Source organism: Saccostrea echinata, unplaced genomic scaffold (assembly GCF_033153115.1).
Source record: "Saccostrea echinata isolate AGI-Se365-2 ecotype Australia unplaced genomic scaffold, CSIRO_AGI_Sech_v1 ptg000001l, whole genome shotgun sequence".
NCBI lineage: Eukaryota > Metazoa > Mollusca > Bivalvia > Ostreida > Ostreidae > Saccostrea > Saccostrea echinata.
In genome coordinates, this window is record NW_026889750.1 from 31,177,439 (window position 1) to 31,199,148 (window position 21,710).

The 21,710-nt window shown below is 32.9% G+C and overlaps 1 protein-coding gene across 1 annotated transcript; it reads left to right on the top strand.

Moving 5' to 3' along the window:
* Nucleotides 1-482: 482 nt before the first annotated feature.
* On the top strand, nucleotides 483-17,865 carry LOC133189422 (myeloid differentiation primary response protein MyD88-like). The gene is made up of 7 exons (XM_061324797.1): nucleotides 483-1,045; nucleotides 7,335-7,409; nucleotides 9,899-9,964; nucleotides 11,695-11,887; nucleotides 12,139-12,230; nucleotides 12,580-12,748; nucleotides 14,860-17,865. The coding sequence occupies exons 1-7, from the start codon at nucleotides 676-678 to the stop codon at nucleotides 15,269-15,271; spliced, it is 1,377 nt and encodes a 458-aa protein (XP_061180781.1). The 5' UTR covers nucleotides 483-675; the 3' UTR covers nucleotides 15,272-17,865.
* The last annotated feature ends 3,845 nt before the right edge of the window (nucleotides 17,866-21,710 follow it).

Sequence of the window (21,710 nt, forward strand, 5' to 3'; positions counted from 1 at the left end):
AATGTCCTAACAATTAGATCTAGTATGAAAAACGTCAGTCTCCACTTGATTTACCACTTGCAAACAAGTGCCACTTGCTGACAAGGTGACTGGTCATTGTATGGACCGTCATATTTAAAAACTTGCGAAATGATGACTTGATACCCTTGTTTCATCAACTTGTTGTCAATAGCTTGTTTTAGAAATCGTTCATACGTAGAGCATGTTCTTGCATATCGAATCAACTGGGAGACAAAACCCCGTAGCCTATATGCAGGTGATCATAATTAAGTTGACGATCGAAGTCATCACGTTTATCATAAAGCTTTGTTGTTATGTTACCATTAAAGTCTTTTTCTAATAAAATATCCAAATATGAAACAGATGTTTCAGACTATAACCTAGGTCTTTCGAAATTTGGTACCCTTTCCCCCCTCTTGTGCAAATATGAAATGTCTAAGTACAACTTAACAAATTTTGCTCTACTTTTTTGGTGACCCGGAAGTTGAAACTGAGACACACACATATTTGGGGAAATTTCCGTCGTTTCCAAACTAAATAGAGGAAGAATGGGGCAATTGTTTAGATACTAACTAACAACAAAATGGCAGTCATCTTAATATCTTTTAAAGTTTGACTAGACTTGTTATAGCTGTTTTGGAAATCGCGACCTTTTGATCTCATTATTTCGCCAAAATGTCAGTGTCTGAGATGGAGATTTTGGATACGAATGGCGAAAGTATAAGCCTCAGTGATAAGTATAAGGAGATAACGCTAGACGCATTAAGGGTTAGTGCAAGAAAAAAATTATCCTTGTATTTGAACGTCCAAGCTGAAATAGTGAATGACGCCAATGGGTTAGTTAGTGACTATAATGGCCTAGCAGAAATGGTGGGCTTTGGATTCTTGGAGATCAAAGATTTTGAACGACAGAAAAATCCAACGGATGAACTGCTTACTGAGTGGACTAACCGTCCAGATCTTACCCCGACTATTGGAAAGCTTTGGGACTACTTGGTGGAGCTGGGTCGCTTTGATGTTCTTGGAGACTGCAAAAATCTCATCAGTTAGTTATTGAAATCATGTTATTTTTGACCTTTTATTTCACAGATTTTGCAGCACAAAATGATACATGCATAAGAACTGTTGCATTTTTTAAAAAGTTCATGAGGGCACAAACTGTAAACAGGTCTGGCACAATCTCCTGATTAAGCTATATAGTGATTTAGCTAAATAGCTTTATTAATTAAGCTATTCAGAATAGCTTGATAAAGCTATTTATACACAGTTTTTCTCAAAAGTGTTTTTGGTACGAAGTAGACAAAAAGTCGCAAGTATTTGACTATTCATATGTGTACTATGGGCTATCAAAAAAGCAACCCAAATCAAAGAGATTCTAACATTGCAGCTTTTGAATACTTTGAAGCAAAATATACTCTAGTTTGTGTGCGTTGAGGTATGGATAAGTATGATTGCTTCTCATTGTGCTGAATTAGTAACAATCAATTATCTTACTGACCATAACTGACCTTTATAAGTTAATTCAAGAAGTAACTATGGTCACAAATCAATTACTTTATATAGGGCCATCATTAAAAATATATTTGTTTCCCCTAACCCGACCCTAAAATCTCAAGTTGGGTAGGTAGGTAGGTAAATAATTTTTTTTTCTGCCAGCAGCTTTGAAAGGGATACATTCTGAAATTAATACCTTTACAAAGTACAAAAGAAAGCGATTTGTAAACAAACAGAATATATTACAAATGCCATTTAAAATCAAAATTTAAGGTAAATTAATAAACAACTATATTCAGTTGAACTAGTGAAAAACCGCATCTCACACCATGCAAAGTAAATTTGTTTGAAATCGAATATTTAATAAATAAAGACAAGATTCTCATATGATCTTAAATTCACTGTCAAGGAATTTTTGTTACATCACTCAAAGCTTTGTGTCCAATATTTCAGACTTAAGATATCACTCTAAAAATTGTTGCAAATTGAAGATTGGTATCTGGACCAAGTCACCTAGGAAGGCCGAGATAGTTGCACTTGAAACAATTAAAATACAATTAAAATTTAATTCATTAATATTGAGTGATGTAACGGAGACACTTCAAGTTTAATTCAAATTAATTAATTACAACTGAATTATATCTTACTTGTGACACTCATTTTTGCCCCTTTATAAACAAAATTTCTGTCCATTGTTCTCATTTACACTCAAATCTAAAGACTAATACATAAAAAGATCACCTTCTGTTTCAGACGTAACAGGACACAAACTTCAGCACACAGAAAAGAAAATTTCCTCCAAAATTAAAATTAATTGAACAAATTTTTTATTAAAGGATTTGCACTTACATTTGGGCATTTTTTGGCCAAGTTTGCATAATCATATGGCAAAGGAAGAAAATTATATGCCTCATTTTAACATATAGAGATGTAACACTGGACACTGAAGCCTTCCAACAAACTTTTTTTTTAAATTTACTTAATTGTTAAGTTTTTACTTTGAATCAGATCACAGGAAACTTTAAGAAAATTTTAACTTAATAAATAAGTAAACAATTGGACAAATTTTCAGTTTTATTTAAATAATATACATTGTATTGTATATGCCCCTTTCTGCACAAATGTCATTTTATCTTCTGTCAAGAGATCAATCTTGATCTTTTCCAAGTTAAAGAGTCACAGAAGTGATCAGTGGCCATTCTATGACCTGAAAAGAAAAGAAAAAAAATGGTGAAAAGGTAATTTGACAACTGAAGGATATTAAGATCTATACTCGTACTTTGATAGTGATGTAACACTGATCTCATGATATTTTCACAAATTTAACTTGGACACAAAAACTGGTGTCCTATGTTACATCATGTAATGAAGTTAAAGAATGACAGAACAATGTATAATACATACTATTTCACTCAAGTTTATTGTGTGTTTTGCACTTCTTAAAACACCAATTAGGTATTTTTGTCAGAAGCCAATCAACAAAAAAATATGCACATTCATAAATAGTGATGTAACAATGACACATTCTGTTGTGGCTTAATAATCTTGTCAAAGTTACATCTTTAATAAATTTTCATATATTTTCTAAAATTTTCTCTAAAATAGAGTTTACAATGGTTATTACTTGATACAATTAAATTAAGCTCAATCAGTTGAAATTTAATCACATGTAAATTAACATTTTTGAATTAAAAGATTTAGGTAATACTTGATTGGGGGGCGTGATGTAACTGTGGACACAATCAGTCCAACCATAGTGTGAAAATAAATAAGCATAATTCTTATATTAATGTAGCATAGTTCAATATTTACAGTTTATTAGAAAATTAATTCTTATTTCTTTGCAAACACGCAAATCTGGCATTATATATGTTTCAAAATACATCCTTAAATCGCCGAAAAAGATGAGGTCCCCAAAAAATGAGAGACGTAACATGTAAATGACCTACCTACTACTCGCGTCTCCTGTCATCTTTTTCTTGGAACTGATCCAACTCGTGCACGGGTCTCACCAAAAATGAAAGTAGAGACCAGAAAATGTCATACAAACAGGATGTCGTCCTCTGGTCACCCGAGTATTTGATGTATGACACGTGTATACAGACGTAACGTTTTGACACGAAAATACAGATAAAATTATGATGATTATTTTTGAAATAATACTTTCACATTTGAACACAGCCATAGTTCGTAAATCTTTTACGACGTCTCTAATTGCTATAAATAGAACATATCGATCGAAGTTTCCTTCGATTGTATCTGAAAGCGGCTGTGCGCGAGACGTAACAAAATTGACACGAAATGTTACATCCCCAAGCATAAAATTTAACCATTGTTTAATTTTAAAAATATTCAATATTTTTTTGACAAACCCAGTAAATTTAATAAATAAATTTGTATATAATAAACGAATCAAGAAAATTAGGTGGAATGATTTTATTTACTGCTGCTATTCCTTCATTTCTTCGGACCATATGAAAAAATGTCACAGAGATTGTCCACTGAATTGCATCAAAAACAATCATTACAAGTTTGATTATTCGCTTGACAATCATTAAAACATCATTAGTTATTAAATATGAGCATCAGAAAATTATTAAATAAGTTTATTCATCAAAGTTGTGAAAGAAAAAGAAATAAATGGCATTTTAGATAGACGTAACGAAAATTCCTTGACAGCGAATTTAGGATCATATACGCAAAAACCGGATGTCCGAGCATCATTTTTCAAACCAGTGCTTACGCACATGCAATGTACTTTTTCAAGGGCCTAAATTTGTGCAGTGGTTCTAGAACGCATACATTTCGTTTTGGAGTCCCAAAGTAAGGAATTAGTTCTAAGTCATAGGTTCAAATCCCAATGCGGAATGTTGAGACTGGTCCGGCGAATGAGAGCGTAAAACATAGTTCTAGTGTCACAGTAGATGCTAGCACGAAAAAGATCCCTCCCTGCTCAATGGCAAAATGTGTCGAGTACAAGTTCTAAATTTGGAGACCTTCACCAGGCAAATGTTCAAGTCATACATGTAAATGTTTTCATCCCAACAATTCTGAAAGGGATTTAAAACAAAGAAACAACCAATCTTCAAGGGCCTAATTAGAACAAAATACACTGCACGTCTCAGGAAGCTGTATCATGATTTCAAAAATATTGGAAAAAGAGTATTTAAACAATATTTAATTGAGCCAAACCATATCTAAATTTTATAAAAATGCCATACACAATGTCAAAGTCACGAAGTTTAACCCCTGAATAAAAGGCATTTAGAAAGGACGTCTGAATTATTTTCACAGGATGAAATATGCAGATATATTTACAACAACTCCTATGGTCCTGTATAATAAACATAGGAACATAGATGAACTGTTTATTAGATCAAAACTCACATTAAATAATATGTAGTGAAATTGATTGATATGTTCACAAGGTGCAGAGGTGGGCCCCTCATCTGCTCATGAGATGGGCCTTACATGCTTACTAGTACGTACCTTGATTTTTAAAGACAGGTTTGTAAATACCACAGAAACACTCTTAGTCATGGTAAATATTATTAATGTATTGTTTCAAAAGTGTGGGATTCTAATGAGCTAAAGGCACAAGTTTGATACGTTGCCGTTGATTAATTACATGAACTGTGAACACATGTTGAGGACACCATTTTGTTTCCAACAAATGCTTCAAAATCACAATTTAGAACAAAATCTGCCGTTCTGATAAAAGGGATTTTAATGAAATTGTATTTTATAAAAGTTGATAAACATTAAAAAAAATATTTGAATTATCTTCTGAAAAAAAAAATTCAGTCGGCGCAATTTTATTGCGTCGGTCGCGTTAGGGAAAACAAACGTATTTTTAATTTTGGCCTAGCTCCAAAACTTTTAGAACGTTGAGTACAAAGTCTCTCAAGGAGACATAATTTGATGAGTGATTTTCACAAGCATTGTTTTCAGAAGAGTTCAATGTTGAATATTATCAATGCACCAAGGTGCAACTTTTTATACATGCTGAAAAATTACACGATTTAAGAAAAAAGGTTTGATAAAATAGCTAAATCAACCTATTCTGAATAACTTAATAAAGCTATATTGCTAAATCAAGCTATATAGCTTAACCAAGAGATTGTGCCAGACCTGGTAAACTTGGACTTCTCACTGAGATTTGGCTTGGCTGGATATTTGGACTGATCAATGCCTTCCTTCATAATCCATGTCTGGAAATTAACAATCAACTTCGGTTGGTTCTAACAATTACATGTATTGTGCACCTAGATGACACTGTAATTCACTAAACTACCCGACTGACCCTATTTTTTGCATCCGACCCTAAAGTTTTTTTTAGTTTCGGAAGAAAAAAAAAATCAGGAATTTCCGGAATTTCATCTTTCTGTCACTGTAATCGGTTTCCGTGTTAACACAAAACAAGCATTTCATGAAATTATATGTTTTAAATATGGACTTTCGTAAAATACCACTTGAGTTAAGCATCAAAAGACATGAAATTTAATTTTAAAAGATAATATTGACCTGTGACATGTTTAATTTGATCTTGTGTTAGTTCATATCCAAAAAATGCCGTCAGAAAAAAATGAAATAAGATAAGAAAATAAAATAATTTTCCTACCTACCTACCCTATTTTTTTCAGGCTGGTAGCAGGAAACAAGAGTATTATTTTTTTGGGCCTAAAAGTGATTTGAATGTACAGTTTATCTAATTCTCTATATTACTATTGATATTGCATTGCTTACTGTATATAGGTATGTAAATCATTAGCTACAAACAAGCACCAAATTTTCCTTCTAAATGATGGCTCCAATGATGATTTTTATCTCCAGATATTTGAAGAGTTTCTGTAGTCTTTTTAAATGGATTTGCTTATTGTCAATTTGTGTAATATAATTTACTTGGAAAACAGACTATAGGAACTCTTCAATACCAAGTCTGAGGAGATAAAAGACATGCATCATAGGAGTGATCATATGAACAGAAAAATTGGCATTTGTTCTCATGTTGGGATTAACATTCCTAAACTGTAAGCAATGAAGTATTTAAAGTGATAGAGAGTTATTTTTAACATTTAAATCACATACCGAAGTGAACAGCATTGTCACTTATTAAGTTAAGTGTACAATAATGGTTAAAAGTGGCCTGAGTGTGAATTTTCGGACATGAAGGACTGTCCTGAGATAGTCCAAATATCTAACCAAGCCAAAACTCGGCTGAGAATAGAAGCATATGAAATATTTAAAAATGAAGAACAGTGCGTATACATGTATTTATTATGTTTATTGTGGCAGTCATTCAGGTTCAATTGCCAGTGGCCAGATAGCTCAATTGGTAGAATACCTGTCTAATATTTCAAAGTGGGGGAGGGGGTAGGGTTGAAATCTGGTATGGTCCATTGCATTTTCTCCCTTTTATATTCTTTATAAATGATTGACCTTTGTTATTCAGGTGACCAACAATTGAAAATCTAAAGTATATTGATAATTTGATCTTTTTTTTCCTAATCAACAACAGGTTTGTTGATATCTTTATTAGTTTATTCTTTATTTGCAGAGGGAGAGTTTTCTCAGGTGACTATAAAGTCTTAAGTTTATGGTACTTATTCTTTGTTTAGTTTAAGAGAAGATGATTTAGATTAGGCTTAATAAACATAGTACATCTCTATACCAAAATCACAAAAAAATATGACCTGCTGGTCCAAGGTTGGGACATTAATTTTCATTCTTTTTAAAAAAAACATGAAAATGGAGTCCCTATGGTGTAATTTGTAAACCATATGCTAATGTTGAAATGGATTTGGTAATTGTATACCACAAACTTCATGATTTTCTTTCAGTAAGAGATGCTGATGCTTACCTCAAAATGAAAGAAGATCTGAGAAGCAAAGAAAGTCCTGTACAAGAGGATATGGGTAAGGTCTTCATTTACACTTCTGTACATAAGTCAGTTTTTACAACTCAAGTTGCATAAACTGCAGAGTGAATTTTCAATTTAACTGACTACTGGTACATTGTGTCTTTAATTGTGAAATATTTGTTGCCTTTCTCCCATTATTTACTGTGTTTCCTCACTCACACCCAGTTGTTCTTTTTAAGTGTTCAGTTATGAAACACTTAGGACAATCCTGATTGGCTGCTTTTCATAGAACTAATGTCTCCAAGTATATCCCTATGCATGATGGTACAAAATGCAGGTTGTTTGTAAAAATTTACAATTTCATTTTTTTATTCTTTGAACCTATTCCTTGTATATTTCCATTTCAACAGATCATCAAGGAATCTTGTATACTAATAGGATAGGCAACTTGTTCAGTGCCATGTTTTTTTTTGTTTTTGTTTGTTTGTTTTTTTTTTTTGAGGGGGGGGGGGGGGGGTTCACACACAAGTCCATGTTTGTATGTAATAATGGGAGAAACAGGTCCCATAACCAGTGCTCTTTAGTAACCAGTTTTCTCAAATTCTTCTTCCTAATTAAGCCTCATGTCTCTTAAAAATTAAAAAATATTATGGAAGTCAGTTATGAGAAAAATATGGTTACTAACTCACACTGGCTATGGAATCATTATTAACCATGGTTATTTTAGTTGTCATCATGGTCATATTTGTAGTCATTGAATTTTCTGGTGGTACAGGTCTGTCATGCATGAAAAACATATATATAAGCACTTTTAAAAAAAAAAACCTTTATGTACATCCTTGTCAAGGGTTTTCATGAAAACATCTTTGTCAGCAAACATGCAGTTTATTGCATTACTGAATGACCTCATGAAATACTGTAGTACAAATGATGTAATACTCTTCTTTAGTCCCACACAATGAGTATACATACAATCAAGTTACATCAGTTGTGAACATGATCTCTCGGTTTTAATTTTTGAATGTTCTGAAGGTGAAGATATAATTAAAATTTCCTGTTTTTTGATGAACTGGAAGAAGTTAAGACTCTCATTGGTAGAAAGGGGCACTCTGTTACCTGTTTTCTAGTAAAGGATTATGTAAATAATTGAGAGTGTTTTTGCAAAATTTGGGTCAACCGGTAACTTTAATAGTAAGCTTTGAATAGATTATATAACTTGTACATTAGTTGAAAATTACATTCTCAGTTTTTTTAAAAATAATTTTTAGCTGCATAGGTAAATCTTTTATAAACCAATGTCTGTAAATAAAAATTGTAACTATATGTACAGAGCAGGAAACTCAAAAGTATTTTCCTCATTTTAACTATAAAGGAGATGGGCTAACAAGGCATGCAAAATGCCTATATATATGGCTTCAAATGTATGAAAGTCATTTTCAATTTGTGAATTTAGTATTTAGAGTTAAGTTTTCATCATTGAAAGTTATGAAATTATGACAAAGAAAACTTTTCTGTTGAAAATTCTTTCGGCAAATATCATTCTATGACTTAAAAAATGTGGTATTCTTGGGGTTCAAATCCAATTGCAAGCAATAAAAATCCTGAGTATCAATTTTCTCTTCAAGACATATAACATGCTAACCATTACGCTATACCTGTACTTATAACAAATACCAGCATTTAAATCATGTTTGTAATATGACCCTTGACTAAAAGGACTTGCAATATTTCTTGGAAAGATACAAATGTAGTGTCTTATCATGCTTATTTAAGTGTATTTTTAGGGTATAGTGAGTCTTTGCTCCATGTTTTTGTTAATCAAAGAATGTACTTTGAGTATAATCCTTCAAAGAACTGGAGCGAAGACCCACTCATAAAGAAAAATTGTGTTTTAGTATGAAGAATTGATCATTTTTGCACTCTTTGGTGTATTGATGCTATTTTATAGACAAATAATTTCAATCTTTGTGAGATTGTTGCAATTTGGGGAGATTTTATATAAAGTATACCTTGATGGTAAATGAAACATCAAAGAAAAATTTTTCTTTGATATTTCATTTATTATTAATTGACAGTTAATTTTTCACTTTCTTGATTGTTGCACTATAGGCATCTTTGCTCGCTTTGTTCTCCAATCTTCTTTCTAGGTATTGATCAAGGTGTGTATGGCATCACTTGTCTGTCTATCTTGAGTCATCCATAATTACTTTTAGCTCACCTGAGCTGAAAGCGCAAGTGAGCTTTTCTGATCACTTTGTCCATTGTCTGTCTTTGTGGCTGTCCTCATCTATCTGTCTGTTAACTTTTTACATTTTTGACTACTCCTCCAGAACCACTCACCCAATTTCAACTAAACTTGCCACAAATCATCCTTAGGTGAAGGGGATTCAAATTTATTGAAATGAAGGGACATACCCCCTTTCATGGGGAGAATTAGCTACTAAAATTTTAAACGTCATGCATTGTGAATCTCAATTATTGCACCAATATTAACTCCTTGACCAGACAATATGATGTTGGTAACAGTTATTGTTTGTGTTTCAGTAACCTCCTCTGAGACAGCAGTGGATCACCATGTGGATGAGCTCTCCATTCTTTGTAAAGATGACGGTAAGTTTTTTATTAATTTTATCCACATAAGGCTATCACTGTCAAAGTTTGGTGTGAAGGGGTAAGCTTTCATTTTATTTTTACCCTGAAGGCCTTAAGGCTAGTTAGGTTTTGATCAAATAAACTTAAATTTATGTAAAAATCACTATCTTTTAGGGTTGAGGAAAGTGTGAACAGCCCTGGCTTAAAATGTTTTTTATACTTTGGTAGAAAGCTTTTGGATTCAAATAATTATTTTTGTCATAAAACAACTCAAATCTAAATAAATTTCAATGTGAAGTGCCTCGAATGGCTGATATTAACTTATTTTCCAATCTCATTACTACCCATTTTTAATTGAATAGAGGAAATATAAGAAAAGAAAAGAAAAAAAATTAAGAGAAATGAGTCTCTGAAAATGCCCCAAAAAGCAACATTGTCCATCCCAACAGCCCAGCATGTGTTTTGAAGTATGTTGATGGAATATGAAGATAACGATTAGTAATCAAGCTCAAAAGTCTAGTAGAACAATACAAATTGGGAGCAGAGCAAACACAGACCTCTAAAAACATTGTGGTGGGATCAAGTGCTGTGGAGGAGTATGCATCCCCTGTCTACAGGTCAAACCTGCCATGTGCTCCTTGTCATGATCAGGTAAATGGAAAAATCCTTAGACAATTCAGTGTGAAAGAATGGCCTAACACTTTGGTTGAAAAATCACGCGAAATGTGTCTCTTCGCCAATTTCAACCAAACTTACCACAATGATCCTTGGGATAAGGAGACTCAAGTTTGTTCAAAGTAAGGGCCACACCTTCTTCCAAGGGGAAATAATTATGAATTAGTGAAAAAAGTAATGGCATCTTTTGAGAAATGTTCTTCTCAAGAACCACTGGGCCAGAAAATATGAAACAGATATAGAAGCATCTTCAGGTAGTGTAGATTCAAATTTGTTAAAATTATGTCCCCAAGGAGTGGGGGGGGGGGGGGGGGCACAACATGCCATCAAAGTTTTACGTAGGAATACACAGGAAAAAAATTTAAAATTTTCCTCTCAAGAACACCAAAGCTTGTGATTAGTCATATTTATATGGAAGCATTCTCAGGTAGTGTAGATTGAATGTTGTTCAAATAATGAACCCCTGTGGTAGAGTGGGGGCCACAATGCTTGGTCAAAGTTTTACATAGGAATATGTAGGTATATATCTTTAAAAATCTTTTCAAGTCATTAGAACAGCAAATCCGTAATTATGTTAATACAGAAGCAACCTCAGTATAGATTCAAGTTTGTTCAAATCATGACCCCTGGGGTAGGGTGGGGCCACAACAGAGGATCAAAGTTATACAATGGGTGGGGCATTCATGTTCTATGGACATATTTCTAGTTATATATTTAATTGTCATGGTCTGTATCAAAGACACACATTTGGCAGTGTTGTCATAGTAAATGTTGCAAGAAGTTGAAGACCACTGTTTTGTGATGAAAATCATGTTGTTACATGTATTATGAATTTTGCTTAATGTCAGACTGGGCTGTGCATATTTTGGCACACACTTGGCAGTTTTATTAAAGTAAACAATAAATAGCATATGTCCATGAACTCTTTGGACAGCCCTCATAAATGCCAGATCTGTGAGTTTTTATTAATGAGCCTGACAGGGACAGTTGCCCCATTCCCAACCACAATCCACCCACTGAAAATACAATGTATTTGTTCTATGTATATATATGCTTGACCTTAACATTTTTAGTGGAGAAAGGGATGCCCCAGTATTTTGATGCCTTTGTCTGTTACTCCCCCATTGGAGAAGATTTGACCTTTGTCAAGGAGATGATCACTAAGCTTGAGAACCCTCCCCACAACCTAAAGCTGTTTGTTCCCTGGAGGGACGATCTCCCTGGAGGGTCACGCTACGTTATTGATGCCAGGCTCATTGAAATGAGGTTTGTTGTCTCTCTTTTCTTCAAGATCATTAGATTTTATCCTTTATGGTATATACAGTGTACATATGGTAATGTTGAAGGTATATAGGTAAATACAAAGATGGTTCATTTTCTAAAACTGAATGGTATTTGGAAAATGATTATTGTGCTTTACAGAGATCAAGCTCAAATTACATCTGCTTCATCAGTTTATAATTGTGATAATACTTTTGATATATGCCTTGCTGAATCGTGTCTTTACATATTTCTAGATGCCGCCGTATGGTCATCATCATGTCCAGAAACTATCAGAACAGTGCTGCAGCTGATTTCCAGGTTAAATTTGCCCATGCTTTGTCTCCAGGTATTGTTTTCAGTATAGCTATTGTCATGCGATTGAACACACTGAATTCTGATCAGTGAAATATGATCTGTAAAGCATATACCAATTAAAGCCAAGAAGTAGAGCAGGGTCTGAAGTTCCTACGTGTTTGCATGTCAGTCATGTCAGTCTTGTAACTTTACAGCAGAGCTAAAAAATATTGAAAAAAAAGTAATTTGATAATTTCTAAAGTTTAGACTTTTGGATCAATTTGCAAGTTTTCATTGAGTATTTAACTGTGTACAAACAAGTAAAAATTTCAAGGGCTTAAATATTTTTGAAAAAAAAAGTGGTAGAAGAAGTATATGAACAAAAATCAATTTGATTCTAGGTGCCAGGAGTAAGAAGTTGATTCCTGTACTGATTGAGTCTGGGATACAGGTGCCTCAGGTGCTACGTCATGTGACTCTGTGTGACTTCACTAAACAAGACCTGAAAGACTGGTTCTGGGATCGACTTTCTAAAGCTATCAAAGCACCACTTGACCCACAGATGTCTGGGTAAGTGATAAATCTAGTGTAAGTTGTCAGAAGAAACCAAATTTTAACAAGTTATTACACTTCAATGGGAGTTGTAGTACTGATGTACTAGTGCCTAATTATAATTGAGAATTTCTAACAATCTATGTTATTAATCTTTTTAGCTCACCTTAGTTGAAAGTTCAAGTGAGCTTTTCTGATCACATTTTGTCCGGCATCCGTCTGTCTAGCTGTCCGTCCGTCTGTAAACTTTTCTCATTTTCAACTTCTTCTCAAGAACCACTGGGCTAATTTCAACCAAATTTGCAACAAAGCATTCTTGTGTGAAGGGGATTCAAGTTTCTTCAAATGAAGGGCCACGCCCTCTATCAAGGGGAGATAATTAAGAATTAGTGAAATTTGGTGGTATCACATAAAAATCTTCTTCTCAAGAACCACTGGACCAGAAAAGTTGAAACTTATGTGAAACTTTTATTATGTAGTGTAGATTCAGGTTTGTTCAAATCATGACTCCTGGGGGTAGGGCAGGACCACAATGGACGATCAAAGTTTTACATTAAGAACATTTAGTAAAAAATCTTTAAAAATCTTCAGAAGAAGAACAGCAAAGCCATGATTAGTCATATTGATAAAGAAATCCAAAACATTCTCAGGTAGTGTAGATTCAAGTTTGCTCAAATCATGACCCCTGGGGGTAGGGTGGGGCACAATGGTGGATCAAAGTTTAACGTAGGAATATGTAGGAAAAATTCTTTAAAAAATCTTCTGATGAAGAACCACTGGGCCAGAAAAGTTGAAACTTATTTGAAACCTTTATTACATAGTGTAGATTTAAGTTTGTTGAAATCTTGACCCCTTGGGGTAGGGTGGAACCACAATGGACGATCAAAGTTTTACATAGGAATACATCTGAAAAATCTTAAAAAATCTTCTTCTTGTGAACAGCAAAGCTATGATTAGTCAGATATAGAAAACGTGCTTGGGTAGGTAGATTCAAGTTTGTTCAAATCATGACCCCTGGGGCTAGGGTGGGGCCACAATGGGGGATAAAAGTTTTACATAGGAATATATAGGAAAAAGTCTTTGAAAATCTTTGCCACAAGAACAGCAAAGCCATGATTGGTCATATTGATAAGGAAGCATCCTCAGGTTGTGTAGATTCAAGTTTATTCAAATCATGACCCCCTGGGATAGGGTTGTGCCAAAATTGGATCAAAGTTTTACATAGGTATACATAGGAAAAATCTTCTTCTCAAGAACAGCAAAGCCATGATTTGTCATTATAGGGGTGAAACGATACGCCACCTTCACGATATGATACGTATCGTATAATTTTGTCTCGGTTCGGTTATTTTCGATATGATACATTTTGATAGAAGGAAACAAATTCAACGTTGTTTTATGTTTTGTTTCACTGAATCCAGTCACTTAATCTACTTGCAAATTAACTGTAGGAAGTTAATTAGAATGAATTGGCTGTTAAAGATTATTTTACATACTGTCAGTCTTCCAAAAATTACGTTTTTATTTTTTTTTTTATATTGAGTAGGCCTAGCGTGTTTTACCTATACCAAACCCGACTGAATAACAATCCTGACCAAAAAATGAACCGAACCGAAAAATGAAGATTTTGCACCGTGTATCAAATCGAGAAAATATACCGCGGTGAATTGATACCGAATGATCCGTTTCACCCCTATGATCATATTTATATAGAAGCATCCTCAGACAATGTAGAATGAAGTTTGTTCAAATCATGACCCTGGGGGCAGGGTGGGGCCACAATGGGGGATGAAAGTTTTACATAGGAATACATCGAAAAAAATCTTTAAATCTTTTCAAGAACAGCAAAGCCATGATTGGTCATAGTTATATGGAAGCATCCTCAGGTAGTGTAGATTCAGATTTGTTCAAATCATCACCCCCCTTCCCCTCCCCTCCTATAGGGGTAGGTTGGGACCACTTGTTTATTTAAACTTTTCAATACTGAACTGATTTCTGCTTTTTTTCCTAGCCAGCCACAGTGCTCGGGTGAGCAATGTGGCCCATGGGCTTCTTGTTTGTTATAAAATTAAACTAAACTTTTTGTGCATTATATCACTTCTGAAATTTCATTTAAATGTTGTTTGTAGATATGGATCTAAAACTATGACATCATCTTCTTCCTCATCTTCATCTTTGTCATCTCCTTCAACAATGCCATCTTCTGATATTGCACCAGGGGGTCTGGGGTTTCATGCTGGAAGCAACGCAAATGTGAGAGATGAGCTGTCACAGTTCCACCCTTTACCAACATCGCCTAGCTCTGCCAGCATTACCTCCACTTCATCTGCTGATAACTCCTCAGCTCTGATCAGCCGGGGGTCAGGACCCATTCAGCACCCATCTTGTGACCCCATGGAACACACAGACATCACTTCTATGGGCCCTGAATCATCAGTCAAGAAATCAAAGAAGGATAAAAAGCCTTCAGGCCTCAAACATATTTTCAATAAAATTAAAAACTCTGGAAGCAGCAGCAACAATACCAGTTCACATTGCTAATAACTTCAGGGTCAGATAAGATTCTGACCAATCAACATTAGTGTTACTGAAGTTGATCCTACGTGTATGTCATGTATAACTAAGCGCAAGGTCACAGTTTTTATTCAACACAGCTTCTCTTAAGTAGTAACATGATCTACTTGAAGGCTGAGTTAATGTATTGTTCTGTCATATATGACAGAATTTTGAATTTGAAAGTTTTTTTCCTTGTAAACTCCGCAAAGAAATATAAAATTTCTAGCTAAGGCAATTATACATGTAAATATTCAGAAAAAAACATTAAAAATAAACAGCTTGAAAAATGACTTCAATAATACAAGGTTTAAAGTATTATTAAAAACTATGTTGGAAGTGTCATTTGATTAAGGAGATTTTATATGTCTTGGATGATAGGAATATATATCTGTTGTGGGTCTTAGCCAGCACAATACTGTTGTTAATAGCCTCTGATTGTCCTCAATGTACAGAATGCCGCTACTGCATTCCATTCTCATAAAATTAGTTTTTTCTTTCTTCTTGTTTGTTTTAAATGTTTTACACTCAGCTGCTTTTGAATTTCATTGTTAAGGAATTTGGAGGAGAGTGACCTGGTGTATGTTTTTTTTTATATTTGAAATTTTTTCTATACTTTTATTACATTTCCATTTGATAAAAATTATTCTACAGTTTGTAAAAATTAAAATCACTAGATGTTTAAGATATGTTGGATCTGAAGCATTCCATTCATTTTTGATAAACTTGGAATGGTTTTAATTAAATCATTTATTTCGCTATTCGAAATCATGATACATATTTTTGACTATGTAGTTTTCAAACTTCCGTTTTCACAAAGTTTTAAATTCATACCATTTTCTACGTATTTTCAGCTGGCCTATATGATTTATAGATTGTGATGGCATGATTTTGTTGAGAAAAAAAAAATAGAAAAAAAAGTTATGTAGCAGAAAGTGATCTTTGTTGGTTAAATCTTGCAGCCATTCGTCTGAGATGTGTGAAATACACTCCTTCAGGTTTGTCAGTTTTTGGTTCCGAGATCCGTAGAAGGAGTAACCAAACTGTTTTACATGTATATCACTCACATGTGTAGATTCACTGTATGTTGTGTAATTATGTTGTATGTGATCTGTTTAAGGAAAACACTTGTATGATCGAGCATTAGTTAAACTGCTGCGAATCTAGAATGTTGTTGAATAACATGTTTTGTTGACTTGTATGTATGTGTGTATAATAATCTCATTAATATTTTTCAGTGCTTTGGTGTAATAATTTATTGTCTTTTATTATCTTCTGTTCAAGTGTAAAGTTAATTACTCTCTTTTTTGTTGTTGTCTTTTTTCTATTTTTATTAACAACGTGCTGTATATATTCAGTCTAAGTTGACTGTTTTATGATTTTAGATTAATCTCCAGAGTTTGCTGGTTTTATTTTAATTCATTTCATTTATTTTCTCAAAAATCACAGAAATGGTATGTGAGATACAGAGAGAAAAAACGTACATGAAAAAGCAGAATTACATGTATGTAGAAGTACGAGTTATAATCTATGAGAAAAAGGGAGATAACTCTGCACCAATATACTCGTTGAAATGGGTGGTAGAATATTTGTGGCGGTGATTTTAGTGTTGTTAGCACAGTTTTTTATTTAGTGTAAAAGAAAATAAATAGGTTGGATTTTTGTGGGAAACATATTTATTTTCACTGAAAAACATAGTCAATAGAGAGTGACTTTATTATTCCATTATATGTCTGTGACATCATATAGGTGTAATTACAGTTGTTGATTAATTAATATGAATATTTTTTATGCTAGCTTTAAGCTGGTACACAGCAAGTGACAACAAATTTTAAGTGACCAAATAATGTAACATATTCTTTTAAAGATCATTCCAGTTATTTTTTTGTTTGTTTTTATTCTATATTTAATAGAAATTAGGTCTTTTTGTCATACCCTCAACTGCACTAAAGCCTCAAGTTGAGATTTTTTTATTTTAATCAAAGTTTGTTTTTTCTGTCGATAACTTTTTACATCACCTGAGTCATTCAGGTACCTACTACTATCCCTTTTCATTTGTCTATGTACATCAAGTGCAAAACTTTCTACTTTAATTTTTGATTGAAATGTCTGTCAGAGCCAATTTCAACAATTTTGGTATTTAGCATTATAAATGAAGGGAAACAATGCTTACAATAGTTGCATTTTTCATGGTCAGGGGTGTGGGATGGAGCCAAAACCATCATGATAAAGATTATATTCAAAAAGTCTTCCTCCCTACGCATGGAAACCTAGCAGGCAATTTAAACCATTTGCAATTTTCTCCTTTATCAAACTGTGAAATTCATGTAACCTAAGTTCAGGCCATATATTGAAAATTCCTCATATAAGTACATTTGAAAATCTCCATTGTTGCCAGAGGTATATAATTTTTATAATTGAAGACTACATCCCTTTTATTGAAAGAAGTGTAAATTTTTCAAAACCTGCTGTAGGAATCATGGTGTTTCTGTAAAACATTCCATTTGCATTTTAACTCAAATTTTTGTGAAGTTAAGACCTAAAATTTCTTTATCTGATTTGAAAACTGATGTAAAGAAAAGGGGGGGGGGGGGTAGTAAGGGCTATAATATGACTTAAATGAGGTCTTTCTTAAGACTTGGGTGAGCATTGTGGCCAAGGGCCCATTGAATATTTTTGTCTATCATGTTGTGATAAAAATCAGAACAAAGTTGGATTTTACCCCCCAAAAAACCCCTATTTTTTGTACAACAAACTTATTTTTTACTATTATTTTGGTATACTATATATAAACAGTCTATTGACTATAAAATCAGATGCTAAAAATTGTTTCTCAATTAATGCAAACCTTATCACAAATTATGATTTCATCACAATGATTTCTGTATTTTTTTCCTGTGATCAAGTAAATATTAAATGTTTGAAATAAATATTAAATGTTTTTGAAGTTGATGCTGCTTTTAAGTTTTTCTCTTTTTCCTAATAGCTAACAAACAATGAAAACAGAAAATACCATACAGGTATTAGAAATATGTCCATAGGATATGAATGCCCCCGCACAGGCCGGGTTTTGTTAGTAATGCAACATGAAAATTTGTACTAGTGTATGAAGTTTGATGAAAAAATCTTGAATAGTTTCTTTAAAAGTGAGTTTTATACACAATAAATAGTAAAGTCAAAGGTCATGGGGAAGGTCAAGGTTTAGAAAAAAATGGATACAATTGATAAATTCTCACCAAATAATGTATTGTTGCATTAGCCTGCATAAAAAATATCTTGTCAATGAATAGTTTATTTGAATCTGAGTTGAACAAATTTGAGAAAAGTGAGGTCAATGTCAAATGAAAGATAGAGAAATGTTCTAAATATGTATCATCATATGAAGTTTGATAAAAAATATCTTGAGGTTTCTCTGAAATTTAGTTAAACACATATGATGTCAAGGTCAAGGTAAAAAATGTTAATGCAGTTAAATAGCTCTCACCAATATGTATCAGCATATTAGGTTTGATTAAAATATCTTGAATACTTTCTTCGAATCTGAGTTTAACACTTTTTTTTTTAGAAGTGAGATCACGGTCAAGAAAAGGTCAAAGTCAAAAAATTTGAAGAAGTTGAAGAGCTTTCATCAATATGTACATGTATAAGCATGAATGGTTTGATAAAAAATCTCAAGTTTCTTTGAAATTGAGATAATCACCAATTTAATTAAAATGAGGTTAAGGTCAAAGGAAAGGTCAAGGTAAAAAAAAGTTTATGTGGTTGAATAGCTCTCGCCGATATGTATCAGCATGCAAGATTTGATAAAAATATCTTGAAAAGTTTCTTTGAAACTGTGTTAAACACAAATATAAGAAAAGTGAAGTCGACAGACTATGAGCTATATGCTTAATTTACAATTTGTGTTTAATTCAGGTCAAAAATGTCAAAGGGAAGGTTAAGGTCAATAAAATTTGATGCAGTTAAGCAGCTCTCATCGATATGTGTAAGCAAATAAGGTATGATAGAAATGTATTAAGTTTCCTTGAAATTGAGTTAAACATGAATTGAAGAAATGTGAGGTCAAGGTCAAAGGAAAGGTCAAGGTGACATCGTGGGGTAATTGATCAGTTTGTGAGATGTTTATTGCTGTTAAACAACATGCAGTATCCAGTCTGTCATGTGTTTCTTTATATAATTTAATGATGCTGAGTACTGTTAACTGATTATAATGAGTATCTTACCACTTCTATCATTACTGTAGTATCTATCAAATTATACTGTAAATTAAGCATTTAGCTCCGAGTCAGTTCTGATTATGGTGACAATAAATGCTGAACAACATGCATTACATCTGAATTTTTTTAATGAATTTGATATTTCAGGCTTGTTTCATTGTTTCCTTTTTTGTGTATTAAAAAATTGAAATTAGAAATATGTCCATAGGACATGAAGCCCCGCCGAGTGTATATTAGTAATACAATATGAAAATTTGTATTAGGCCAAAGTTTTTTTTTCAATTGGTTTACGATTCCGCCGACCCTAATTTTCACCAATCATGAAAATAAAAATAATGTCTTTTTCCGAAATATTTTTCCGGATTTTTCTCAGCTAAACTGGTGGGTTTTAAATTTTAGAATGCATCTTAGTCAAATAAGCGCTTATAAATATATGAGCCCTTTAGCAAACATTTAGGTGACCGTAAATAAACACATGTGCAAACCAAAAATGGCGGTTCTGTCATGTAACAAGGTAATTCCTCACTGAAAGCAATGACACACACTTAAAGAACTTTTTTCTGCATGGAAAAGTGAATAAAATCTTGGATGCATGATCCCTTTCTCTAACTGCGATGTCTCAATTGGCTAAATTCATACCGTAATATTGGAGCCCAACCCTGATCGACCTAGCAGACACGGATACACCTATAGATAAAAGGGATTTATCAGTGCCTTCTCATGGGCCGAAATTCGTCCTCATTCCCAATTGAAAATGAGTTCAGTTTTTCCAATTTGGCAGTATTTTTCCCAATTGGTGAACAATGCTTTTATTTTTAATTATCTTTGGAAAAAAGTAAAATTGTCAGATTGTCTGTAATTTTCATCTATTTAACTCATTTAGCAAAGCTACAGTCATAACACATGTTTAAAAACACTGAAAAAACATCGCCAACTTTTAATCCGAATTTCCTCCGTTTTTCTAAAAATGATGATATTGTGTAATTATATAGATTTATTAAGCTATTTCCACCTACTCTATTGATCTGCAAGTGAAGAGGACTTTTAGAAAATGTGTACTTAGTATAATTTTTGCAGGAGGTTTATAATCTCCAGAAACAGATACTATAATGACCTAAATTGAAATCTCATACACACATGTACATGTACTACCCTAAGTTGTAAAAATACTTTATACTCATTGAAGTCCATTTTACCTTTATTAGTCTATTATTCATAATTGATCTTGTATCATGGTATGATGAAGATGGATCATATTTAATTGTCATTTGGTTGCCCAAATTAGAGTTCATGCTGAAATGTTAAATGAATTACCCCTGAATACATGATTTAAGCAACATTTTAAAAAATTTTCCAATTTCATCAAATAGCCGATAATTGTTCCCAATTCCCTAAAAATGATGTTTCCCAAAATCATAGGCTGATAAATCCATGGATAATAGTGAAGCCAATTTAGTGTTGAGAGATACATCTTAGTTGAAGTAAAGCTGACTGGTATTTCACTGGATAAATTCAAATGTGTATAAAACATTTTGTTAATTTATAGAAGTAATTTTAATATACAAATCTTTGCAAATTTGATACTCAATTGAGATCAGAGCCCTCTGAATTACTATAAAGTAAATAATGAGCATTGCCTACTGTGCAGGTACATAACAAAATTTGAAGAAGGACTTGATTGAGAAATTATTGGAACATTAAATTTGATAGCTGCATGATCAAATTATTATAACTTTTATTTCAACGTTAATTACTTTCAATATTGTTAAACAATTAAATTGTATTTTTCTTCAATCTAAATTTAACTTAAATTTGGATCCTTATTTTTAGTTTGTGGGGATACTGAGGTTTATAACACATCACATATCACTGAAGAGCACAAAAAGAAGTTGAACATCATGAACCAAGCACTGATTGATAAACAAAAATCAGAACTAAATGAAAATGACATTCAGTCTAAAGTTAGAAATGAATTAAAATTAAATAAAAAGAGTTATGTGATCTAGACAATAGAACTTAAAAGTACTATTGACATGTATTATTTTCATTAAAATAAACATTACTGGTATTTTAAAATGAAATTGTTGAATCCTAAATTATTTTTATTTTTATTTTTCGACCACCCAATGCATTTTTTGGAGACAGAAAATCGTAAACCAAAAAAAATAAAAACTTTGGCCTTAGCGTATGAAGTTTGATGAGAATATCTT

What these genes read in the sequence shown, in the direction of transcription:
- LOC133189422 (XM_061324797.1), top strand. Translation starts at nt 676, where the DNA reads ATGTCAGTGTCTGAGATGGAGATTTTGGATACGAATGGCGAAAGTATA. An exon ending in GCCAGGCTCATTGAAATGAG is followed by an intron (nt 11,888 to 12,138) that starts GTTTGTTGTCTC and finishes ACATATTTCTAG; the next exon opens with ATGCCGCCGTATGGTCATCA. An exon ending in TGCCCATGCTTTGTCTCCAG is followed by an intron (nt 12,231 to 12,579) that starts GTATTGTTTTCA and finishes ATTTGATTCTAG; the next exon opens with GTGCCAGGAGTAAGAAGTTG.